This window comes from Platichthys flesus, chromosome 14 (genome assembly GCF_949316205.1).
Source record: "Platichthys flesus chromosome 14, fPlaFle2.1, whole genome shotgun sequence".
Taxonomy (NCBI): domain Eukaryota; kingdom Metazoa; phylum Chordata; class Actinopteri; order Pleuronectiformes; family Pleuronectidae; genus Platichthys; species Platichthys flesus.
The window spans coordinates 21,912,757-21,932,408 of record NC_084958.1 but is presented as its reverse complement, the minus strand read 5'-3'; the positions used below and the strand labels follow the sequence as shown (position 1 = coordinate 21,932,408).

General features: G+C 43.5%; 1 protein-coding gene across 1 annotated transcript in view; it reads left to right on the top strand.

Moving 5' to 3' along the window:
• Nucleotides 1–17,429, top strand: part of LOC133968992 (contactin-associated protein-like 4) — a 49,667-nt gene extending 32,238 nt beyond the window's left edge. Inside the window, exons 14-25 of the mRNA XM_062405293.1 lie at nucleotides 1,177–1,339; nucleotides 2,171–2,298; nucleotides 2,421–2,591; nucleotides 4,455–4,673; nucleotides 8,259–8,498; nucleotides 9,119–9,343; nucleotides 10,786–10,919; nucleotides 11,856–11,943; nucleotides 13,015–13,017; nucleotides 13,385–13,603; nucleotides 14,116–14,184; nucleotides 15,127–17,429. Coding sequence (XP_062261277.1) covers nucleotides 1,177–1,339; nucleotides 2,171–2,298; nucleotides 2,421–2,591; nucleotides 4,455–4,673; nucleotides 8,259–8,498; nucleotides 9,119–9,343; nucleotides 10,786–10,919; nucleotides 11,856–11,943; nucleotides 13,015–13,017; nucleotides 13,385–13,603; nucleotides 14,116–14,184; nucleotides 15,127–15,323 — 1,856 coding nt within the window. The 3' untranslated portion in view covers nucleotides 15,324–17,429. The remainder of the gene's footprint in view (nucleotides 1–1,176; nucleotides 1,340–2,170; nucleotides 2,299–2,420; nucleotides 2,592–4,454; nucleotides 4,674–8,258; nucleotides 8,499–9,118; nucleotides 9,344–10,785; nucleotides 10,920–11,855; nucleotides 11,944–13,014; nucleotides 13,018–13,384; nucleotides 13,604–14,115; nucleotides 14,185–15,126) is intronic.
• The last annotated feature ends 2,223 nt before the right edge of the window (nucleotides 17,430–19,652 follow it).

Sequence of the window (19,652 nt, the reverse complement as noted above, 5' to 3'; positions counted from 1 at the left end):
TAACACTACACGGTGGATATATAAATATCATTATATTTTAGATGTTACCAATAAATCCCACTTGTTTTACTTCCTGTGTTTTCTCTGAATCTAATTTAAAAGCAGGAGTTATATTATATGTTTAATTGGTCTGGAGAAAACGTTCCTGTCACGGTTACACATTTCTCTCGCTCCACCAGACAACGGGAAAATAATTGTTTTGGTCGTTGCTGTAAACTTAATCAGGCTCCGAGGTTTTTTTTCTTCTTCTTCCTCTTCAGAGTCAGAACAACAGATCGTGTTAGATTGATTTCAGACTGAGCATCGACTCCGTTTAGTTTGTCTGTGTTTCGTTTTCCTAAAAGTTATTTCATGTCATTAATCGCCCTTAATGCTGCGACTCTGTGTTTAGGAATGGATTTTTCTTCCCTGTGACAAAGTGAATAGTAATGACGACCATTACACACACATCACTAATGCACGGCGTTAAAGAGCCAAGGGAAAACGTTGGGATATAAATCTACTTCCAAGACGTTAAGCATGAAAACAAAGACTGAAAGTTTAACAGCAAACAATAGATGGCTACCGAAAAGCAGAAGCTTAAAAACAGAAGATGTTCAGAAAGTAGAAGTTGTTAAAACAATTAAATGTGTGAAGAAATCGTTCAAGCAAGTTTAAGATTACAATTACAGAAGAGACGTGGTTGAATTAAATAAAAGAAAGTTTTGAGTAGTTTTTTTAAAACACGTCCAAGGAGGAGACACAGGGAAATAGAGCAGAAGAGGAAATTGATGGAAATAAACAAAGTAGTTAAACTCAAAATGTTCTTACGACAGAGAGTTGATTTTTAAATCACGGGCACAATGTTTTTTCTTTGCACAGTTTTATTATAAAAGCTGAAGAAAGAAGTCTTATGTTTCTATTTCTGAAAGTTTGATTTGTATCTGCGGTTTCAGATCTTATGTCTATAACAACTCACGTTTAAAGGAAAGCAGCCTCTCTGTGTAACTTATTTAACACGTCGGTGAATCTCCGACCCATTATCTTGTCAAAGAGCACGTAGCTCTTTTCTTATCGTGTCTGAGAAGACACGTGTGCCTCAGGATAGATACCGGAGCCAAAGGTTAAAGGTCGTCTCTGAACCTGAAACAACAGAATGTGTACTCATGTGTGTGAGCTGTGCTCTGTGTGTTTCAGAGGGCTCTCCGTTCAGCTGGTGGCTCGGTGGTCCTGGTTCCGGTCGTGTGCAGACGTACTGGGGCGGAGCTCAGCCGGGCAGCCGGCAGTGTGCCTGTGGCCTGCAGGGCGACTGCGTGGACCCACAACACTACTGCAACTGTGACGCCGACGGCCTGGAGTGGTACTGAAGTTAATAAACTATGAGGATATGTTTGTTTTTATGTTTTCTTCTTGTCGTCTCTCTCTGTCCTCATGTTGAAAACGATTCCTTCCTGATATCACCAGCTTGTGTCGTCCTGCCTCTATTTTTAAGACCCAGACCTGCCGCTGCCGCTCTTTAATATTTCATCAGTCTCACAAAGTGCTGTACACTCCAGCTCTTCCAGACCTGAATGTATTTTTACCTCCACTCAGGAGATGGTTTTCATCAGAGAGCAGCGTTACACAACAACTACTGGACAGATGATCACAGTGGAGGACGTCTGGGTCAGAGAATCAGTCTTTAAACTTTATTTAGGTTATTTTGCCAATTCATGGACATTTTTGGAACATTTTCATTAATATCTCAGTGAATAATAAATGGTTATTCTGCTTGTGGATCCAAATAAAAATCTGAATCTTGTTTAAATGTGGCTTTATCAGGGCATCGATGGTGGAGGACTGGGCTCTGCTCTCAGCTTTTATACTTACACACTGTCAACACTCACATTGTCTCCATGTCCTGCTTTGGAAGGAGCTCTTCCGAAAACTGCTGAGCACAGAGCATGAAGTGTCAGGATGGTTATAATTAATTTTTTGTTCTATTTATGTTTATATTTATTTCAGGAGACTGCACATACGCACTTCAGAGTTAGCATCAGCTTGTTGCATCATGTAAAAACATCTTCCTCTCCTCAACGTTTCATTTCATTTCTTTTATCTTCTTCCTCTTTTCTTTCCTTCACCTCCTGTTTATTTACTTCTGCACCTTCATCATCATTTTCCTTCAACTCCCTCTCTTCTGTCTCCTCAGGGCTGAAGACTCGGGCCTCCTCACCCACAAGGAGAGCCTCCCCGTCAGGTCTCTGGTGCTGGGTGACCTCCAGAGGCCGGGGTCAGAGGCGGCCTACAGGGTGGGACCGCTCCGTTGTAATGGAGACAGTAAGCCCCTGACAGCAACCAGTCCTCTTTTTAAAAACATATCAAAAAACGACAATCAAAGAATCGCTCCTCATCTTTGCTGTCAGATAATCAGCGAGAGGGTTTTCTTGTGTTTCTATCAGAGAACTTGTGGAACGCTGCGTTTTTCGACAAGGAGACGTCGTACCTCCACTTCCCCACGTTCCACGGCGAGCTGAGCGCAGACATCTCCTTCCTGTTCAAGACCACGGCCTCCTCGGGCGTGTTCCTGGAAAACCTGGGCATCAGGGACTTCATCCGCATCGAGCTGAGCTGTGAGTCCAAACACTTTTTAATATGAGCGCATTTTAACTATAAAATCAAATCTTGGTGTTCTTGTCTTTTCATTTGCACGAGTCCAATATTGAACTTAACTCTGGATTTTATGGAGTTTTTTCATTTTCCTCTCGTGTTGCTCGAGCGTTTCCAACATTTGATTCTGAGGTTTTCACTGATAGTTGCTTTTTAATCAATTTTCTCCCTCAGACCGGCGCCGACTTCATTGAAACCATATCCCCCCCCACGCACACACAGGAAAGCACTGCATTAACCATCCATCCAATAAATGTGTGAACAAGATTAAACCCATAAAGAGCCGCTCGTAATCACTGTTGTGGCCGGCCTTGTTTTTACAGCAATTAATTTTACAGGTGTTTCACGAACTCTCGGGGGGGATTTTCACCGTGACCCTGATTCGATTCCTGTCTCCAGCGTAACAAACACACACGGGCGCCACAATGTGTCGTTTAGATTACGACAGCAATAACCAACTGTGTGTTGTGCGGTTTATGGCTGCCATGGAAATGTGGCCGGGTGGAAGAGGGACGTTTATAGCCCACCGTAGATTGTGTTATTTGAAGTGTAGCTGTATTACCCAGCAAGGTGTCCTTGTGCTTGTGTGTCTGTGGCAGTAATGCAGTGAGGTGTGAGTTACGTGTCTACGGGCGGCGGTGGTGTGTGTTATTTAAAAATAGAGCTGCGTAGACTCCATGCATCTGTAACTCGAGTCGTTTCGTGTTTGGAATCTTTCATTTCACGTTACTCTTTTAGGCTCCATCCAGAATACGACATTTTCATTTCAAAATTAAAACTTAAACAACCTCATTTTGGTTCGGTATCAGTTTTAAACCGTGTCCACACCAACACACCTGTTGTAAAGAGGGATTTTTGCATATGGCACAAATAACATCTCGTCTCCTTCACATGTTAACACTTGTGTCATTGCAGAATTTATCAACAGCTGTTAGTAAAGTCATCAGGGTCACACACACTTGTTGTTGTTTGTCCCTGTTGTGTTCGACACTCGCAGCTGAGGCTCCTGGCGATTCTTCTCTTGTTTTTTAAATGAACACGTCGCAGCTTTGGTTGAGTTTACTTTACTTTTCCGTTTCAGTGTCTCTCCTTGTGTTTCGTTGCACTTTGGAGGAGGCTACTCCAGAACTTGGAGGGAAGGGACACACACACACACACACACACACACACACAGAAACTAATACAGGGACACTGCAGCAGCACCAGCCTCGCTCCTCTGGGAAATCACTGTCATAGTTGTTGTTCCAGCTCTGAATCCTGCTGCTGTGTTGCGCTGTGGCCCGGACCCTGGAAACTGTTTCTAAATGAAGTTACCTCGGGATCCGTGGCCATTGTTTCATTTTCTTCTGTACTCCCGTATTGATGCGTCCTCGGCCCTCCACCGGCAGCACATGAAGAGTGATGGTTTGCTTTGTCTGAGGCTCTTGTTGTTGTTGTTGTTGTTGTTGGAGAGAATGGGAGCTGACGCCAGAAGAAACAAACAAGTACAGACGTTTAGCTCCGAGCTGCTGTCCATGGTGCTGAATCAGGGATGAGGCTCTGGCCATGGTCCTGAATATGAGGCTGAAACTCTTCTGAGCGCAGTGATGGATGAATATTGTTCATATTCTAAAAACATTCAAACAATATTATTACACAATGAGATACATTTGCATTGTCTGGTTTATCAAACTGTAGGATGGTGAATACTTTTCTACATTATTCAACTTCCCACCTTTCTGGTTCTTCCCTCCTTCTTTGTCTCCATCATCCACAGAATATTAATCCCTTTCTACCTCCTTCTCTTTTCCTCTTTCCCCTCCTCTATTCTGTCGTCTCTCCATCAGCCTCCACTCAGGTGCTTTTCTCCTTCGATGTCGGTAACGGGCCGCTGGAGGTCCGCGTGGAGGCGCCGGCCCCGCTGAACGACAGCCGGTGGCATCGGGTCCGAGCCGAGAGGAACGTGAAGGAGGCGACGCTGCGGCTGGACGAGCTCCCCCCCGCCACGCAGGAGGCGCCGGCTGACGGACACTTCCACCTGCAGCTCAACAGCCAGCTGTTCATAGGTGAGGAGGCCCAGCCATCAGATTATATTAAATCTGTTTCTTTGTCTTTGGTTATAAAACAGATCCTCATAATTTCACTTTATTCATATTTCACTGGAATTATTGTTTTGATTCTCGGTTTGTTTTCTTTATGACAATATTTAATTAAAGGAAATTATTTTCACTGCTCCTCGTTACTTAAAGCAAAATTGTTCATTCTCGAGGAATGAGAGAGAAAAATTCAGATTTACTCACGATAATCAAAAGGTGCTGATAGGCGAATGTGCAGGGTTGACTAACAGTGACAGAAAGAATTAAAAAGTACTAACTTCAAACTAGATTCAGTGATATCAATGATTTTGTGCAAATGTACAGTTTGGTTGAATTTAAGGAAACTGTTGACTTGTGGTGGAGGTGTCTGCTCTAGTGTGTCTCATTCTACCTCAGTCAGTTTCTGCTGTTTGGCCGAGGAGACTCGATGAGTCCAGCAGCTCCAACAGGATGTGATGTCGCTGGGCGTCCCCGTGCAGCTCGCTTGAAATCCGGCAAAAGGCTAAAAATAGTAATTTTTTGTACATATGTTAATGTGCTATTGGCGGAAGCTTGTTGTGCGCTCAGCAGAATTGGATGTGAAAGATGCTGAATCTGCTGAGTCTATTCTACCGGGAATCCACAGTCCTCTTCCTATCCTCCCCAACACACTCCAAACTCCTGCAGACAGAGATACAGAAAGTCTGTCCTCCTCTTCAAGTCCTGCTTTCTGAAAAATGAGACAGAAATCTCACCATTCACAGTCCTGAAGCGCTATTGGCCGAGAGCCACCCGCTGCTAGCTGGATATGAAAGTGCAGAGTCGATGGTTTCTGACCACGGAGCAAATAATCTCGTTCAATAACTAATCGTGCACCGGGGAGCAGTGTTTATTAATATGGTGTGTGAGGGGATTTGTTGCAGCGAGGGTCTTTAAAGAACGTGTGAGTTGTTTATCAGCCGGCGCAGCTCCAAGTCTGATTCTCCATTTAACCTCCGAGTCTGGAAGAAATAATGAAAACGCATCATTTATTATTATCATTCTGTAAATATTTTACGTGTCCCTTCATATCAGTAAACACAGCGTGGAGGGAAACAAGCTAAAGTGACGGCAGCGGCAGGAAAATATTGATCGGCTGAATGTTTTTTAGCCGATAATCTGCTCTGAATATACAACGTCTCAAATCCATACGCTCACCTCTGAATGACACGACAGAAAACTGACGACTACATGCAGATGTGCTGGATGTGTGATTTCATCCCCCCCCCCCAACCCCCTCCATGTTCAGTCCCAGAAAAAAAACAGATTTATTATATTTTCCATTAAACTGTACATGAGTTATCTGTTAGGAGCACCGGCTCAGTGCCTGACATACAAATACCAAGTAAACAATATACAGCGTGTGTGTATACATTAGCATTAATATCAGCTCAGCTCTTTTGCAATCACAAGCTGCAACATTGCTGCACAAGCTGTATTATTGTGCGCGGCTTATTTTTTACGAGCTGAACTCCAGCCTCCGACACTGCAGGGACAAATATTTACCTTTCTTTTGGAGTTTTAATCTTTTCTTGCATTTTTGAATAACTAAGCCGAATTATCCTGTGCAGTGGATTTATGAGACTCAGGTTTAAAGTCCTGTTGTAATTGTCCCTGATGAATTTATTCACCCTAGCTGCACAAACACAGTGTGTTTTATTTGTACTTAATTATTCCTGGTACAGATTTATAATGTGGTAAATGACAGTGTCTCAGTTCACAGCCCGTGCTGCTGCCTCGACTGGAGTTACAACCAATCTGATTGCTTCTCCAGATTCTTTATGGACCCGGTATCTGTCAGAGAGAAATATTCACACCCAGCACATTTTCCACTTGTTGGGTTTTGTCATTATCTACTGGGTTGTCTGGTTTGAGAGAGATAAGCAGTTGGTTGGCGCTCCATCAGTGTTGGTGTGTGGGAGAGAAAACTCAGTATTTAACCCGGGGTCATCATTTAGCTCTTGTTGATATTGGATTTTGAGGATTAGTCAAATTTATCCCATCTGCAATTAACCTTTTATATCTATTAATATATTCGTGCTTGTTTATGATGATCTGATCCTTTATGTTTTTTGCAATATCCTGCAAAATATAAATCAACAGAAAACCTAAGCCTTTTGGATGAGGGTTTGATTCTTCACATTTGAAGTAATGCAGCTCAGGAACAAACCAAACAATATCTGTCTCTGGCCGTGGTCCTGAATATGAGGCTGAAACTCTTCTGAGCGCAGTGATGGATGAATATTGTTCATATTCTAAAAACATTCAAACAATATTATTACACAATGAGATACACTTCCTTCGTTAGAGGAAGTTGTCTTCCTCTAACGAAGTCCACTCTCTCTCTCTTTCTCTCTCTCTCTCTCTCTCTCTCTCTCTCTCTAGACGTTTCTCTCTGAAGCTAGAGGTTGATGCTCTTTTGTATTTCCAGCCACATGCTTTGCCTTTGATCGTGGCCTTGATCTCATGTAGAGACGCTGTAATTGTCTGGTTAGAGCTGAGCTTGTAGACGAGGTTGAAGCCCCAACTGATCTTAAAGGTCTCTCCTGCTGCTTTGGTCGGAGGTTTTTCTGCTCTGGGACCTTTTTGATCTTTGCTTTGATATTCACCCTCCAAATCCCTCATTACGCTTTTTATAAATGATCTCAGTGTCGTGGAAATGATTCCTGGAAGCTTTGGGGTGATTCCCCGTCTCTAGGGTGCAGCCACGGTATAGAGCCAATGAGATGGGAGATGACGTTCCCTATAGGATTCCTCGATATGTGAGAATGTGGAATGAAGTTTAGTTGAGATAAAGTTTAGTTTTAATGAAGACGTAACGCAATGAGTTACTTTAATAGTGAGTTTGAGTTTCTCTTTAGTTTCCTCATGTCATGTCCAACATGACGCCATGAACACTACAGGCTCAATTTCTCCAGTGATCACATGAAGGAAACTTCCTCTCAGAAAACTCGTCTCCAATTCCAACCCCTAGCATCTGAGCAGAAATGACAGGAGGTCAGATTTGACTTCTTGCCACACGTCACATGTGACAGCACAGTGTGTGTGTGTGTGAAGGTGGACATGTGTTCATTATAGTATTTCACTGCCCTTCGGTCGGAACCCATTATTTAGACGAATCGGACAAATTGCAAGTGATGTGCTGGGGATGGTGGGAGGAGACGTGAGGGGGAGGAAGGAAGACCTGGCTTCCAGCTCTACACACACACACACACACACACACACACACACACACACACAGATATACGTTCTGACACACAACCAGACAGTGATTCAGCCCGGCAGCCTGTTCGCCCTTCAGAATGATGCTTTTCAGGCAGAGCTATAACGACAGCTGATAAAAGCTCTGTCCCCAGATCAGTTTTCCACCGACAGTTGTTGTTGCCTCGTTGGTGTTTTCTTCATCGTGTTGACAGCTGCAGAATAAAGAAAATACACAATCACACAGACTTGTCAACACACAAAGAAATGAAAGAAAGGTTGAGGAACAGAAATCCCAGGATATAGTATAACCTGTCTCTCTCCTGATGTGTTCAGGAGGAACCGCCTCCCGGCAGAAGGGCTTCCGGGGCTGCATCCGCTCCCTGCAGCTGAACGGCGTCACCCTGGACCTGGAGGAGCGGGCGAGGATCACGCCCGGGGTTCGACCCGGCTGCCCGGGTCACTGCAGCAGCTACGGCTCGCTCTGCCAGAACCGGGGCCGCTGCGTGGAGAGAGCCGCCGGCTTCCACTGCGACTGCGGCCTGTCGGCGTTCACCGGAGTCTTCTGCCACTCAGGTACCGTCCACGTGTCACTGAGCCTCAAACTCCATGAAGAGACATGATGTACAGTTATTAAACAACTCTCAAGGAGAAATGAACACATGAAAAGAGGAGACTTCAGACTGTTATCAGAACATGTGGGTGTTTGTCAGTTTAAAGGAGTCTTTATAAACCCAGTGAACCTTTTAGTGACGTGAAACACTCGATGAGTATCGAGCTGAAGCTTTCATGCAAACTGAGGCTGAGTGATTTCAGTCTATTCAAACCACTTGTTTGCTGCTACATTCACTGCATTATAAAAGAAAACATCATCACATTGAACTTTGGATCTGGATTAAACAAATTAAGGGGGGAGAACTGCAGGAGATTAGATCTGCATCAACAGGACGAGGCACAGGTGTGGAAAGTGACTGGAACTATATGTTCTCATCCTGTTGATATCAACAGCTCTTCATAAAATACACAAACTATTAGACCAGCATGTACACATTGCATTAAAACAGACAATTATAGAAAAAAGTCTAAGGAAATACGAATATTATAAATCAATATGCATGTATGTCAACAATATTTATAAATATATTATCTACGTTTCTGATGAAGCTATAACAGTGTGTCTGTCTCTCTTCCTCCAGAGGTGTCGGCCTCCTTCGAGTCCACCACCTCCGTCAGCTACACCTTCAAGGAGCCGTACGAGCTGACGAGGAACAGCAGCGCCCCCCCGTCCTCCATCTACTCCGACGTGACGCTGAGAGGAGAGAACGTCTCGCTGAGCTTCAGGACCAATCAGAGCCCGGCTCTGCTGCTCTACGTGTCCTCGTACTACAGAGAGCACCTGGCCCTGCTCATCAACAAGCACGGTGAGGAGGAGGCTCTTATTTTGAAGGAGTGTGGTTGGTCTTCTCTTTCCTGTAGGTTTCACATCATCATAAAAAACACTCCTCCGCTTGTTAAACTCCATTTTCCACATCTTTATCTTGTCCTTTCTCCTCCAGGTCGTTCAGATTGAAATTGAATGTCTTTATAATGCTTCTTCCTCCAAGTTCTTCCTCCCTTTCACCCCTTGAACATCTGATTCCCTCTCCCCTCATCTTCTTCCTCATTCCATCTCTTCTCTCTTTTCTCATTAGTTGTTGCTTTTCCTTTATTTTGTTGTTAGGTTTTCCTCATCTTCTCTTCCTCCCCCAAGGTTTTCCAATTACTTTCCTCTCCTCACATCTCCTCCCTCTTTTCCTTCCTCCTCCTCTTCCCTCGCTCCGCAGCTTTCCCAGATCTATCAGGATCTGTCCGATCTTTCTTCTTCTCTGGATTCAACCCGTCAGCCTCTACTGGCTTTTAATCTGTCCAGCTGGGAGGACTGGCTGGAGGTGGACAGAAAGTGTTCAGTGGTTTTATCAGTGGGAGCTGATGGGTGATGCTGAGGGGGGGGGAGTTTGCTGCAGCTTTTAATGGGCGACAGGTCAGTGTGCTGCAGAATGAAACAGCAGAAAACTTACCGATGTGTTTTATAAACTTTGGACTCGGATGATGTCGTGAGTGAGTTTGGCTTTTAAGAGAAGGAGGCACTTTGAATTTATAAATCACATTTTCTGCTTCCAGGATTCTAATAAAACAGCACTTTGCTGCTAGATTAGCTGTAAATGGATTTCTCTGCTGTTAATGACTCACGGCTGATGGACAGCAGTGCATTAAGGTTTCCTGTTGACGCTGGAGTTGTCAAGTAAACGGTGTTAAACCCAAGTTCAATGAAATTCCAGAGAGCTTTTTATTGTTTATTTATTTTGCCCTCGGCGGCTTTTACACCTCCTCAGACCAGATGCAATTTCTTTGTCACTATTTTTGCTGTTATCAGGAACAACAGCTATAAGTGAATGAGAATTCTTGGTAAATACATGTTTGTAATACAGAGAAAACATAAATATAATGTTCTTTGTGGTATAAAATACTTTATACTTAAAAATGTAGATGTGGGTTATTCTGTATTCACCTGGAGGACAATTTGAATGTCTTATAATCTTACTCAATATTAAGACTTCATGGTTTTTCATGAAATGGTAATGTTCGGGAAATGTGTCAGAGCTGGAGTCTTTATATTGATAGAATGCTCTTGAATTAAAAAGCTTCATTGAGTCTGATGCTCGTCATTAAGATTCATGAAAAAACTACGAGATTAGTGAAAATGTTTTTCAGCAAGAGCAAAACATTCAATTTAAAATAAGAATGTGTGTGTGTGCGTGTGTTTGTCTGTGTGTGTGTGTGTGTGTGTGTGTGTGTGTGTGTGTGTGTGTGTGTGTGTGTGAAGATAAGCTGGAGGTGAGGTACAAGCTGGACAGCAACAGAGAAGCAGACGTGCTGAGGAGCAGAGTGAAGAGTTTGGCCAACGGACAATTACACACAGTTACTGTCATGAGACTGAGCGACTCTGTGTCCGTGCAGGTAACAACACACACAAACACACACACACACACACACACACACCAGCCCCGGTGATGAGGGCGGAGCTACAGCAGGGCAGCAGGGACAAACTACACATTAAAGCAGCTGCACATGAAATATGAAGCATCTTAATCATATCTGGATCTAGTGAATCTCTTATCTTGTTAACCTCACATGATAAATGATGTTAACTTCAACTCAGCCGCCTGAACGTCTGTGTAATTATCAAGATGTGAAATGAAATACAAGGTGACCTCGTCTTGCATGGGTGCAGCCCCCCCCCCCCCCCCTCCTGTGACATATGAGGTGCATCTCATCTTGTCGACATCTATCACCTTGAGTCATTATGTCGTTAGCACCACACTACGGGGACGTGGGGGGGGGGGGCCTCCACAGCGGTTCCACAGAGCTGGCTGCTGATGGCCGGCAGCCTCCGGGGGACAGAATCACTTCCTCTCCCCTGAGCAGACGTCCTGTTGAAGAATGAGTCACTGTGGGCGAGCGACACGCTGCGTCCTGTTCTCAGAGCGTCCAGAGTCGGCGTGTTCCTCCGAGGGTTCGATGCTCACGCTCGCTGCTCGTTCAAGATCATTCCAGACACGGGAGGAGAAAGATTCCAGCTCCAGAAACTCGTGTTGATTTAGGACAAAGAAAACTTCATCTGGAGCCGTTTGATATCAGCATAATCAACTTATAACCATTTTGTGTACTTTATTTAACCTTTAATCTATATTAGTCAGTGGAGATAAAATAATATAAGGTAAAGTAGAGAGTAGAGAAGCAGTGAGTAGAGCACATAGCTCTGCCAAGACCCAGTAGTCCCATCAACTTCAGTCAGACTTCGGACACTGTCCATCATGTCTCCTTCTGATCTGCTGAGATGAAAGATGATTTTCCTTTTCCCAACAATCAATAAGAGATTTGTGTTTGTTCCAGATCAACCAAAACACCAGAGAGGACTTCAACCTGTCGTCTGACGGAGAATTCAACGCCATCAAGTCCCTGGTGTTGGGCAGAGTGCTCGGTAAGTGGAAGTAAAGAGTCTTTTCACTAACACAGCACTCAGGCTCATTTGAATAACAGCTCTCAGAACTTTGGCCTCATATGTAAAACGCACAGAAGTGAACGCAGAGAAGCTTTTAGCAATGAGGATCGAAATTAAATCACTTTAACGTGTTGAATGTTAAGTGCGGCCGAGTTGAGCTTTAAACAGAAAAAATACTTCAGCTGTTAAACTTCAAGCTGCGGCTCACAGTGATGACAGTGTGTTGAGTGCAGGACTCCACGTGATGCAGATGCTGTTGGACACATCACTGCAGGAAACTTTCTTTCTCTCTGCCATCTGAATCACTGCGGGAAAAAAAAAAAATCCAGCTGATTAATAAAACACAACAGAGGCTCTGACAAGGAAACACGCTGGACATGAGTCATAAAAATCAAAGTCTGCTTTTTAAACTTTTTCCATCAGCAGTTCTCTATACCCAGAGAGACAGTAATTAATATTACATAGGAATATCTTGTTATATAAGTGTGTCTTTCATCAGTTTCATGCAGGATCATAAGTTTGAAGCAAATCTTTTTCAGATTCACACATTCCAGAAATGAATTTTTTCTCCATTTGAACTTTTTGAAAAGTCAATTATTTCAATTTTCTTTGGTTTGATCAAGTTTGTTTATTTTGAACTTGTTCAAGTGAGACACTGAACGTGTCTCAAAAAACCCGGATTCGACACAAGAAATACTTTCTTTATGTAATTCCATTTCTTAAGATCTGATCAAATATAGACTGTGAGTGTCTCGGGCTGTTATCGATGTTTCAGAGGCTTTTTTACTTCTCATAAACTTTAATAACTCGCATTTCTAGGCATGAAATTCATCGATATGGAAAATATTAAATGCAAAGTTGTCATCGATGGCTTCAGCCAAAAAATATCAATATAAATAAATCCATATTTCAAGGTCAGGCAGGATCACACCACATATCTTATGGATTACTTAATGATAAACCCTTTGATCTTTGTGCATGTTCAGTAAATTCAAGTGTTTGATCCCCGTCATGTCGCCGTGCGACCGCTCGTCTCCTCCGTCAAACTAGAGAGTCGGAGTCGGATCAGAACCAGAAGCAGCAGGAAAGTGGATTTTTCTGTCGTTTCCTGAAGAACCGATCGTCCATCAGCCGGACTGATGGACCAGAGAGAGGGCTGGTGGAGGGAGGAGGGAGGGAGCTGAGTGCTACAGGCTGGACACCAAGATCCTCCTTCACTGATTCCACAATAAAAACATTGTGAATTAGATCCAGGAAGAAATGGGTTTCATTATAAAGCATCTTATTTACTTTTTATCTGCGTCAGTGGGAAAGACAAATAAAGTAATTGTCTTATTCAAAATTAGTATTCCATTTAAATCCAGTTGCCTCCTCTCCTCCTCCTCTCCTCCTCCTCTCCTCCTCCTCTCCTCCTCCTCAGACTCTGATCTGGACCCGGACGTGTCCAGGTTGGCGTCTCTGGGTTTCTCCGGCTGTCTCTCAGTGCTCAGCTTCAACTCCATCAGTCCTCTGAAAGCCGCTCTGCTCCACCCGGACACCAGCCCCGTCTCCATCAGCGGACCTCTCCTCCGGTCCAGCTGCGGCTCCTCGGCTTCGGCCAATCCCTACGCAGCGGAGAACAAACACCACCTCGCCACAGGTAAGACTCTGAAGACTGGACTGTGTGAAGAAGAGAACTGACTGATTCTATAAAACACACTGATGAGACCAAGACCTACAATAAACTGTCATTGAGTTACAACCTGAAGTAGCTTACTTCAGAAGCCTTGTTCAGATCTGCAGGTTATCCGTCCGTCATTCATATGAATTATAAATCTAAAGGGATAGACGCCACTCAGCTTATTGCTTCCTCGAAAACATCCAGTGAAGCTGTGTTGTGTAAATCTAGGACATTTCTGATTGTGTTACCGAGCGGTTGCTTATTAGAAGTAAGTGAGTCGTCTTTGTGTTTCCGTCCTTCTGCTTCAGAGTGGAGAAGACATCACCTCCTGTTTGTGATACTAAAGTCTTATATTCTCCATCTGCTCTGAATGATGATGCTCTTATCTTTTCTCTGCATCCTCCCCCCTCTCTCTCTCTTCTTCTCTTTCCTTCCATTTCCACCTTTCTTCTGACTCCTTTCTTCCACCTCTCTTGTTCCTCCCTCTCCAGACCTTGGTTCAGTGGGTTCAGGTCAACCTCTGGTCAATGCCATCAGGACTGACTCGGCTCTGATTGGAGGTACTGAACCATCTTCCTCCGCACAGGGACTCATGTCCTCTGGTGTCAATGGTTTAAACACCAGGGCCTCTCTTTTTATTTTTATTATAAAGTTGATATGAAGCTTGTCACAATGATCATCTATAAAACATCATATTTACCTAATTCCTTATATATACGTCCTCTAAATTCAAAAGAAAACCAGACATATTCATGCACTGAGATCTTTGAGTTTGTTCAGTCTAGTGCAGATTATCAGACTATTTTTCATCTTTCATAAAGAGCCAGACGAACGTGTGGGATTGTTTGTCCTTGGAGGAACCATGTTCTCTCCATCTCCCTGTTTGTGTCGGATGCATTTTGAACAAAGCGATGAAGCCGACTCTTCACCTGCTTGAACAAAGTTGTGAAACAGATGTTGAGCTCCAAGAACTGTGTCAGTGCAAGACTCTGTTTAAAAACTCGTTTAAAACTTTGTTGCTCTGCCGGCACGGATTGATTTAAAGTGAGGACCCGAAAGGTTCAATCTATAATGGAGATAGAAGAAGGTGAGACCCTGAGAAAAGTCATTTAAAAGTGTCCATTAAAGTAAAGGGCAGCTCACCTAATTAAACCTGAGCAGGAGGGACTCGCTGATGTTAAAGCTCCTTCTCTGTTATCTTAAAGAATTGGTCTTTTTTAAATACAATGTGCTATTACATTGATTTCAGTGGTATTTTCCAATTAGAATGAACCTGAGATCATATTCTCAGATGTGCTCAATGGAGCAGCAGCTGAAGAGATGGAAAAGATTTGAACCGGGGGTTGAATGTACTTGAAAGTTAGATTAGCAAGATGGTCAGAACATTAAAGGGAATAAAGTGAGTGTAGAGAGAGAGATAACATTCATACTCATTTCAAATCTTAAAAAAACGATCTGATATCTCAGCCTTTCTACATCTCTAAACGTGCTCTGCCTTGCAGGGGTGATAGCGGTGGTGATCTTCGTGGTCGTGGCCGTCCTGGCGATAACGGGCCGATTCCTCTACCGCAGGAAAGAGACGTACAGAAACCAGGAGGTGAAGGAAGTCCAGCGGGAGGACAGCCCCGATTTCCCCTTCACCAGCCAGACCGACTCCCAGAACGTCTGCGGTGAAAGCCGAAGGGAGTATTTCATTTAGCTGGACACGAGCCCGGTGAACTGGAGACGCCTCAGAACCTCTCACTGAACTCGGAGCCACTGGGAGACTTCACTGGGAGACTTCACTGGGAGACTTCATCCACAGAAGTGGCTCTGCAGCAGGTGGAGGCAGAAACAGAACAATTTGCACCCGGTGTCGTCTTTCTGTTGCTTTTCTGTACATTGTGAAAAACCGATGCAACAGTGTTGGACTTTTAAAAAAAAGATGTTGATGTCCTTGTTTCATCTGTAAATAATTCAGACATGTAAATTCTGAATTCACATCTTTATCACGATCTCTGGCTGACGTCACTTCATCATATTGAATCGGTGAAAAGGTGTCGGTACTTTTATGGTGTTCAGGGAAATGTGGTTATTCTTGAGGAGAGTTGATTATAGGTCGAGACAAACTTTTAAACTCCAGGGAAGTTTAGCCTCTCCAGGATTCTTCCTTTCACCTTCCATCCCCACTGTCACTTTCAACCCTTCTCAGTTCTGCCCCAGTTAAACCAGTTACAGAAGGAACTGCAGATTTCTGAAGCTCGGTTTGAAAGAACCACTTCAAAGCTGCTTCTCTTATGTACATTTCCATTTTTTACTCCAGCTGTGTTTCTAGTTCGACGTCTTACCTTCCCATGGTTCCAGTGAATCAGACAACGTTGCTCCAGTCAAACTAGATTCCCATTCATTTAGGAGACGTGTTTGACTGGGACTGTCCTCCTGCCATGACAGGTTGAGTTATCTGACATGGACTGACGTGTGCTTTCACTGGTTCATCCTTCTTTCTTTCCCAACCACAAAAAGCCATCATATCTCCTTCTCTTTCTCTTTGTTTGTCCCTCCTCCTCCCTGCTGCCGCCCCCCCCCCGCTCTCTGAACAGCAAAGCTCTTAACAGTGACGGCAGCACAAGGCTCTGTAACACTGGGCCTGTCTGTCACCTCGCTCGCTGCACAGACGTGTGTTTCAAACGCTGATCTGCTTGTGACAGGTGGACTGTGACTCGATGGAGAAGCAGCCAGCTGATCAGGATGAGGCGCTGAGATAATCCAGGAGGCGTCAGGCAGACATGACATGGAAACACACGTCCTGGTATTAGCACTGGGTGAATTCAGCTGGTGTGGAAAGAGGAGCTGCTGACGGAGGAGAAGCTGAGAAGCAGAAAGAGGATCGACAGCAGAGGCGTCTCTCTGCCAGCACCCGAGGCACTGATGGGATTTTAATGAGGAAAAGTTGCTTTAAGACTTTAAAGTACATTTTCAAATGGTTACGCAGAAACCACAGTCAACAGCTATTCTCTATGTAGAGATATAAAAGAGTTGTTGAAGTTCTCCAGCTCGGCTCTGAATCTGCTCCTCTGGTGTCACTGACATGAGGACGAGTCACTTCACACGTTTTAGCCACATTATGAATTTCTCCTGCAAATGCTGCTCTTGGCAGTTGGCTTCCTATAGAAGTGTAGTGACGGAGCATGATGGGGTTGATGGGGTCATTCTCACCGGGCTTTGGGAAACTGTGGAGAACAAGACCAGCGGTGATGTTGTGGCTGAAGAAAGACAGGGGGGGGGAGTAGCAGAGGAAGTGTTGGTTTGGGGCTGAAGAGGATATCCAATATATTTATAACCTTTAGAAAATAATAGGATTTGTCGTCTCCCACAAAACAGGTCTGTTGATACAAATGCTAATTTAGCGTGCTAACTTGGTTCGGTATTTAAAGTGTTCTGGCAGCTCTCAGAGTCCAAACTGCAAAAGTACAATGTGAGCCAGGATGTGTAGCCTGAGGGGAGTTGATGGAATTAGAGGCAGAAGTGTAAAAAAAACATGATTTAGTTTGTCAGAAGTTGAGTCATGTGGTTATTTGCTGTTGGAGAAACGTTGCTGTTGTTTCCTCTCTGGGGCCGTGAAGCTAAATGTGCGACTCAGTGAACAGACTCATGAAAACTAACTCAATGAAAAAGTAGGATTCAGCTTTCTCACGGTTTCTTGTCAGTGTAGCTATAACAATGTGATGGTTCCTAATGTTGGTGAATAACAGTGATGTCAGTGAGTGAATCGCCATAAAAATAAATTACATTCGGGAGATTTGAACCTTTTTCTGGTTGTTTCGTTACAAACTAAATCCTGTTTGATTAAAATAAACTTTTTTTTCCCACAGACTCAGTTGGTATTTTATTTTGTTGGGTGACATTTGATTTTAATAACCCGAAGGATTCTGATTCGTCGTGGATTATCTGTTCACGCGCAGGTTTCAGTGGAACTGAAGGTAATTTAAAGATTAAGATCTGCGTGGAGGTGTAAGACGACAATTCAGTGAATTACATGAACACAGAATAACAAGTGGCAGTGACTCCATTCTGCTGAATAATGTACTGTATCGCATATTTCCTCTTAAAGTAATTTAAAGATTATGATCAGCCTTTAATGTCTTTGACCAGAAATGAACAGTGTAAATGATTTTTAACCCCGGCTGCAGTCGGAATAAGACTCATGATCTCATGTTTCTCTGTGAAATTAAAGCTCTTCTATTATTTCAGACACAGTTTGATTTAATCCACTTGTTTGTACGTTAACAGAAACAAAAGGCCTCTCATACTGACCTAAGGAAAGTTATATCTTCTGCAGGTATATAATTTAATGCTGCAGCAGGCAAGACAAGAGTCCAGCTTCATGAATAATGTCATTTTTTTTAAGGGATTGTTTTAAAAACATGTATAAAGGTGATTTAAACTGATTTTAAATCCACACAACAGACTGTTTTAAAGCCTGTTGCTTGAAATGTGATGTATTGGTCAAAGCATTCCCTCTAAAGACTCTCGAAAAACACCCAGACCTCCAGTGTCACCTCAGACTGGATCCATCACCGCCATCCAAAAGGTTAAAGTGACATGTGACAACTTCCCTTAGAGCCGCTGCTCATTGTGAACGTGTCAACTTCCGCCCCCCCCCCCCCAGGAGCCAGGACGCAAACGGGGGAAAACTCCAGCGAGGCCTGGTCCTTTCATGACGAGCAGGGATAAGATGAATCTGGCTAAAAGCAATTTCCTTTCACTTCTCTTATCGAATCCAAATCCATCGCAGGAGGAGAAGATGAAAACAGACGAAGGCAAGTTGGGGAAAATGTTCTTAGTCTTTGAGAGGATCGAGAAATACAGTTTGCCACTCAACGTGTGGAAAGTTCATCTTATATATATTTAATAAAGCAGCGAATATCAGTGAGATCAACTCACTTCCACTAAAGGTTAAATACCTGAAATTTGGTCTCTGAGGTCTTTAAATGGAAGCTATAGTGAAACTGGGAGAACAGCGCTGGAGATCAAATTAAACAAGAGCAATTCAAATTCAGAAAACAACGAATTTTGGGGGAAAACATGAGATAATTTTCAAAATGATTTGTAAAAGTACACAACATCCGGGTGGTGAAGCTTCCTGCTCTCACTCTCTCATTATCGCAGGGTTCTGTCAGAGCGGATTATCGTAATTATCAGACAGGATCAACTTGAGATCTTAATAATTGCATTAAAAGCATTAGGATTATTTATTAAACCCCCCACACGTATTATTTGGGCAGATAACTGGCACCTTGTGATCTCGATCGCCATTTATATATTATCCCAAAGTTGAATACTTCATATATTCCACTGGACGGGTGAAAGTGATGATTTATTTATTTATGTTTCTGTTAAGATGCTTCACACAAATGTCTGATGGGAGTTTGGAGTCAAATCTCAACCTGTTGTTCCCAGTGAATTATTTTACACCTCAACGCTTCACCTGATGTCCGAAAACACACAGTGAGAAAGATTTCTGACACAACACAGAATATATATATTAAATCAGTCAACACACACTCGACTTCCACTGGAGATAACACTGGATCCTATCTCGAGTGGAGAAATAACAAACCCTGGAGAAACGCTGCTAATCTGGAGCAGAAACACCAGCAGCCGAGGACGAGACAGTTTTAGACGTGTGTCTCTCTGCAGACATAAAAAATAAACTCACTTTTAAAAACGGATCATTCTCGCACCCCCGTCAGCTTCTCTCCCCAAAATACCTCCAGCTTCTCCCTGGTGCCTCCTCCACACAGGAGCCGGTGTTGGTCGCGATAGGAATCTGTTATCACGGCCGAGCCCCCTCGCAGCCTCGCTTTCCAACAATAAATAGATTTTTCTGAAAACATTTTCAGTTTCTCCTCGGCGCGATGATAAGCTGTGAGGAAGAGGAGGTGGGCCTTCGTCTCGGCAGCACTCAGACAAGTCTCGAGTATTAATTAAGAGCTTTTGTCCCATGAAAACCTGCCAGCTTCCAACCTCTTTGATACGATGGTAAAGA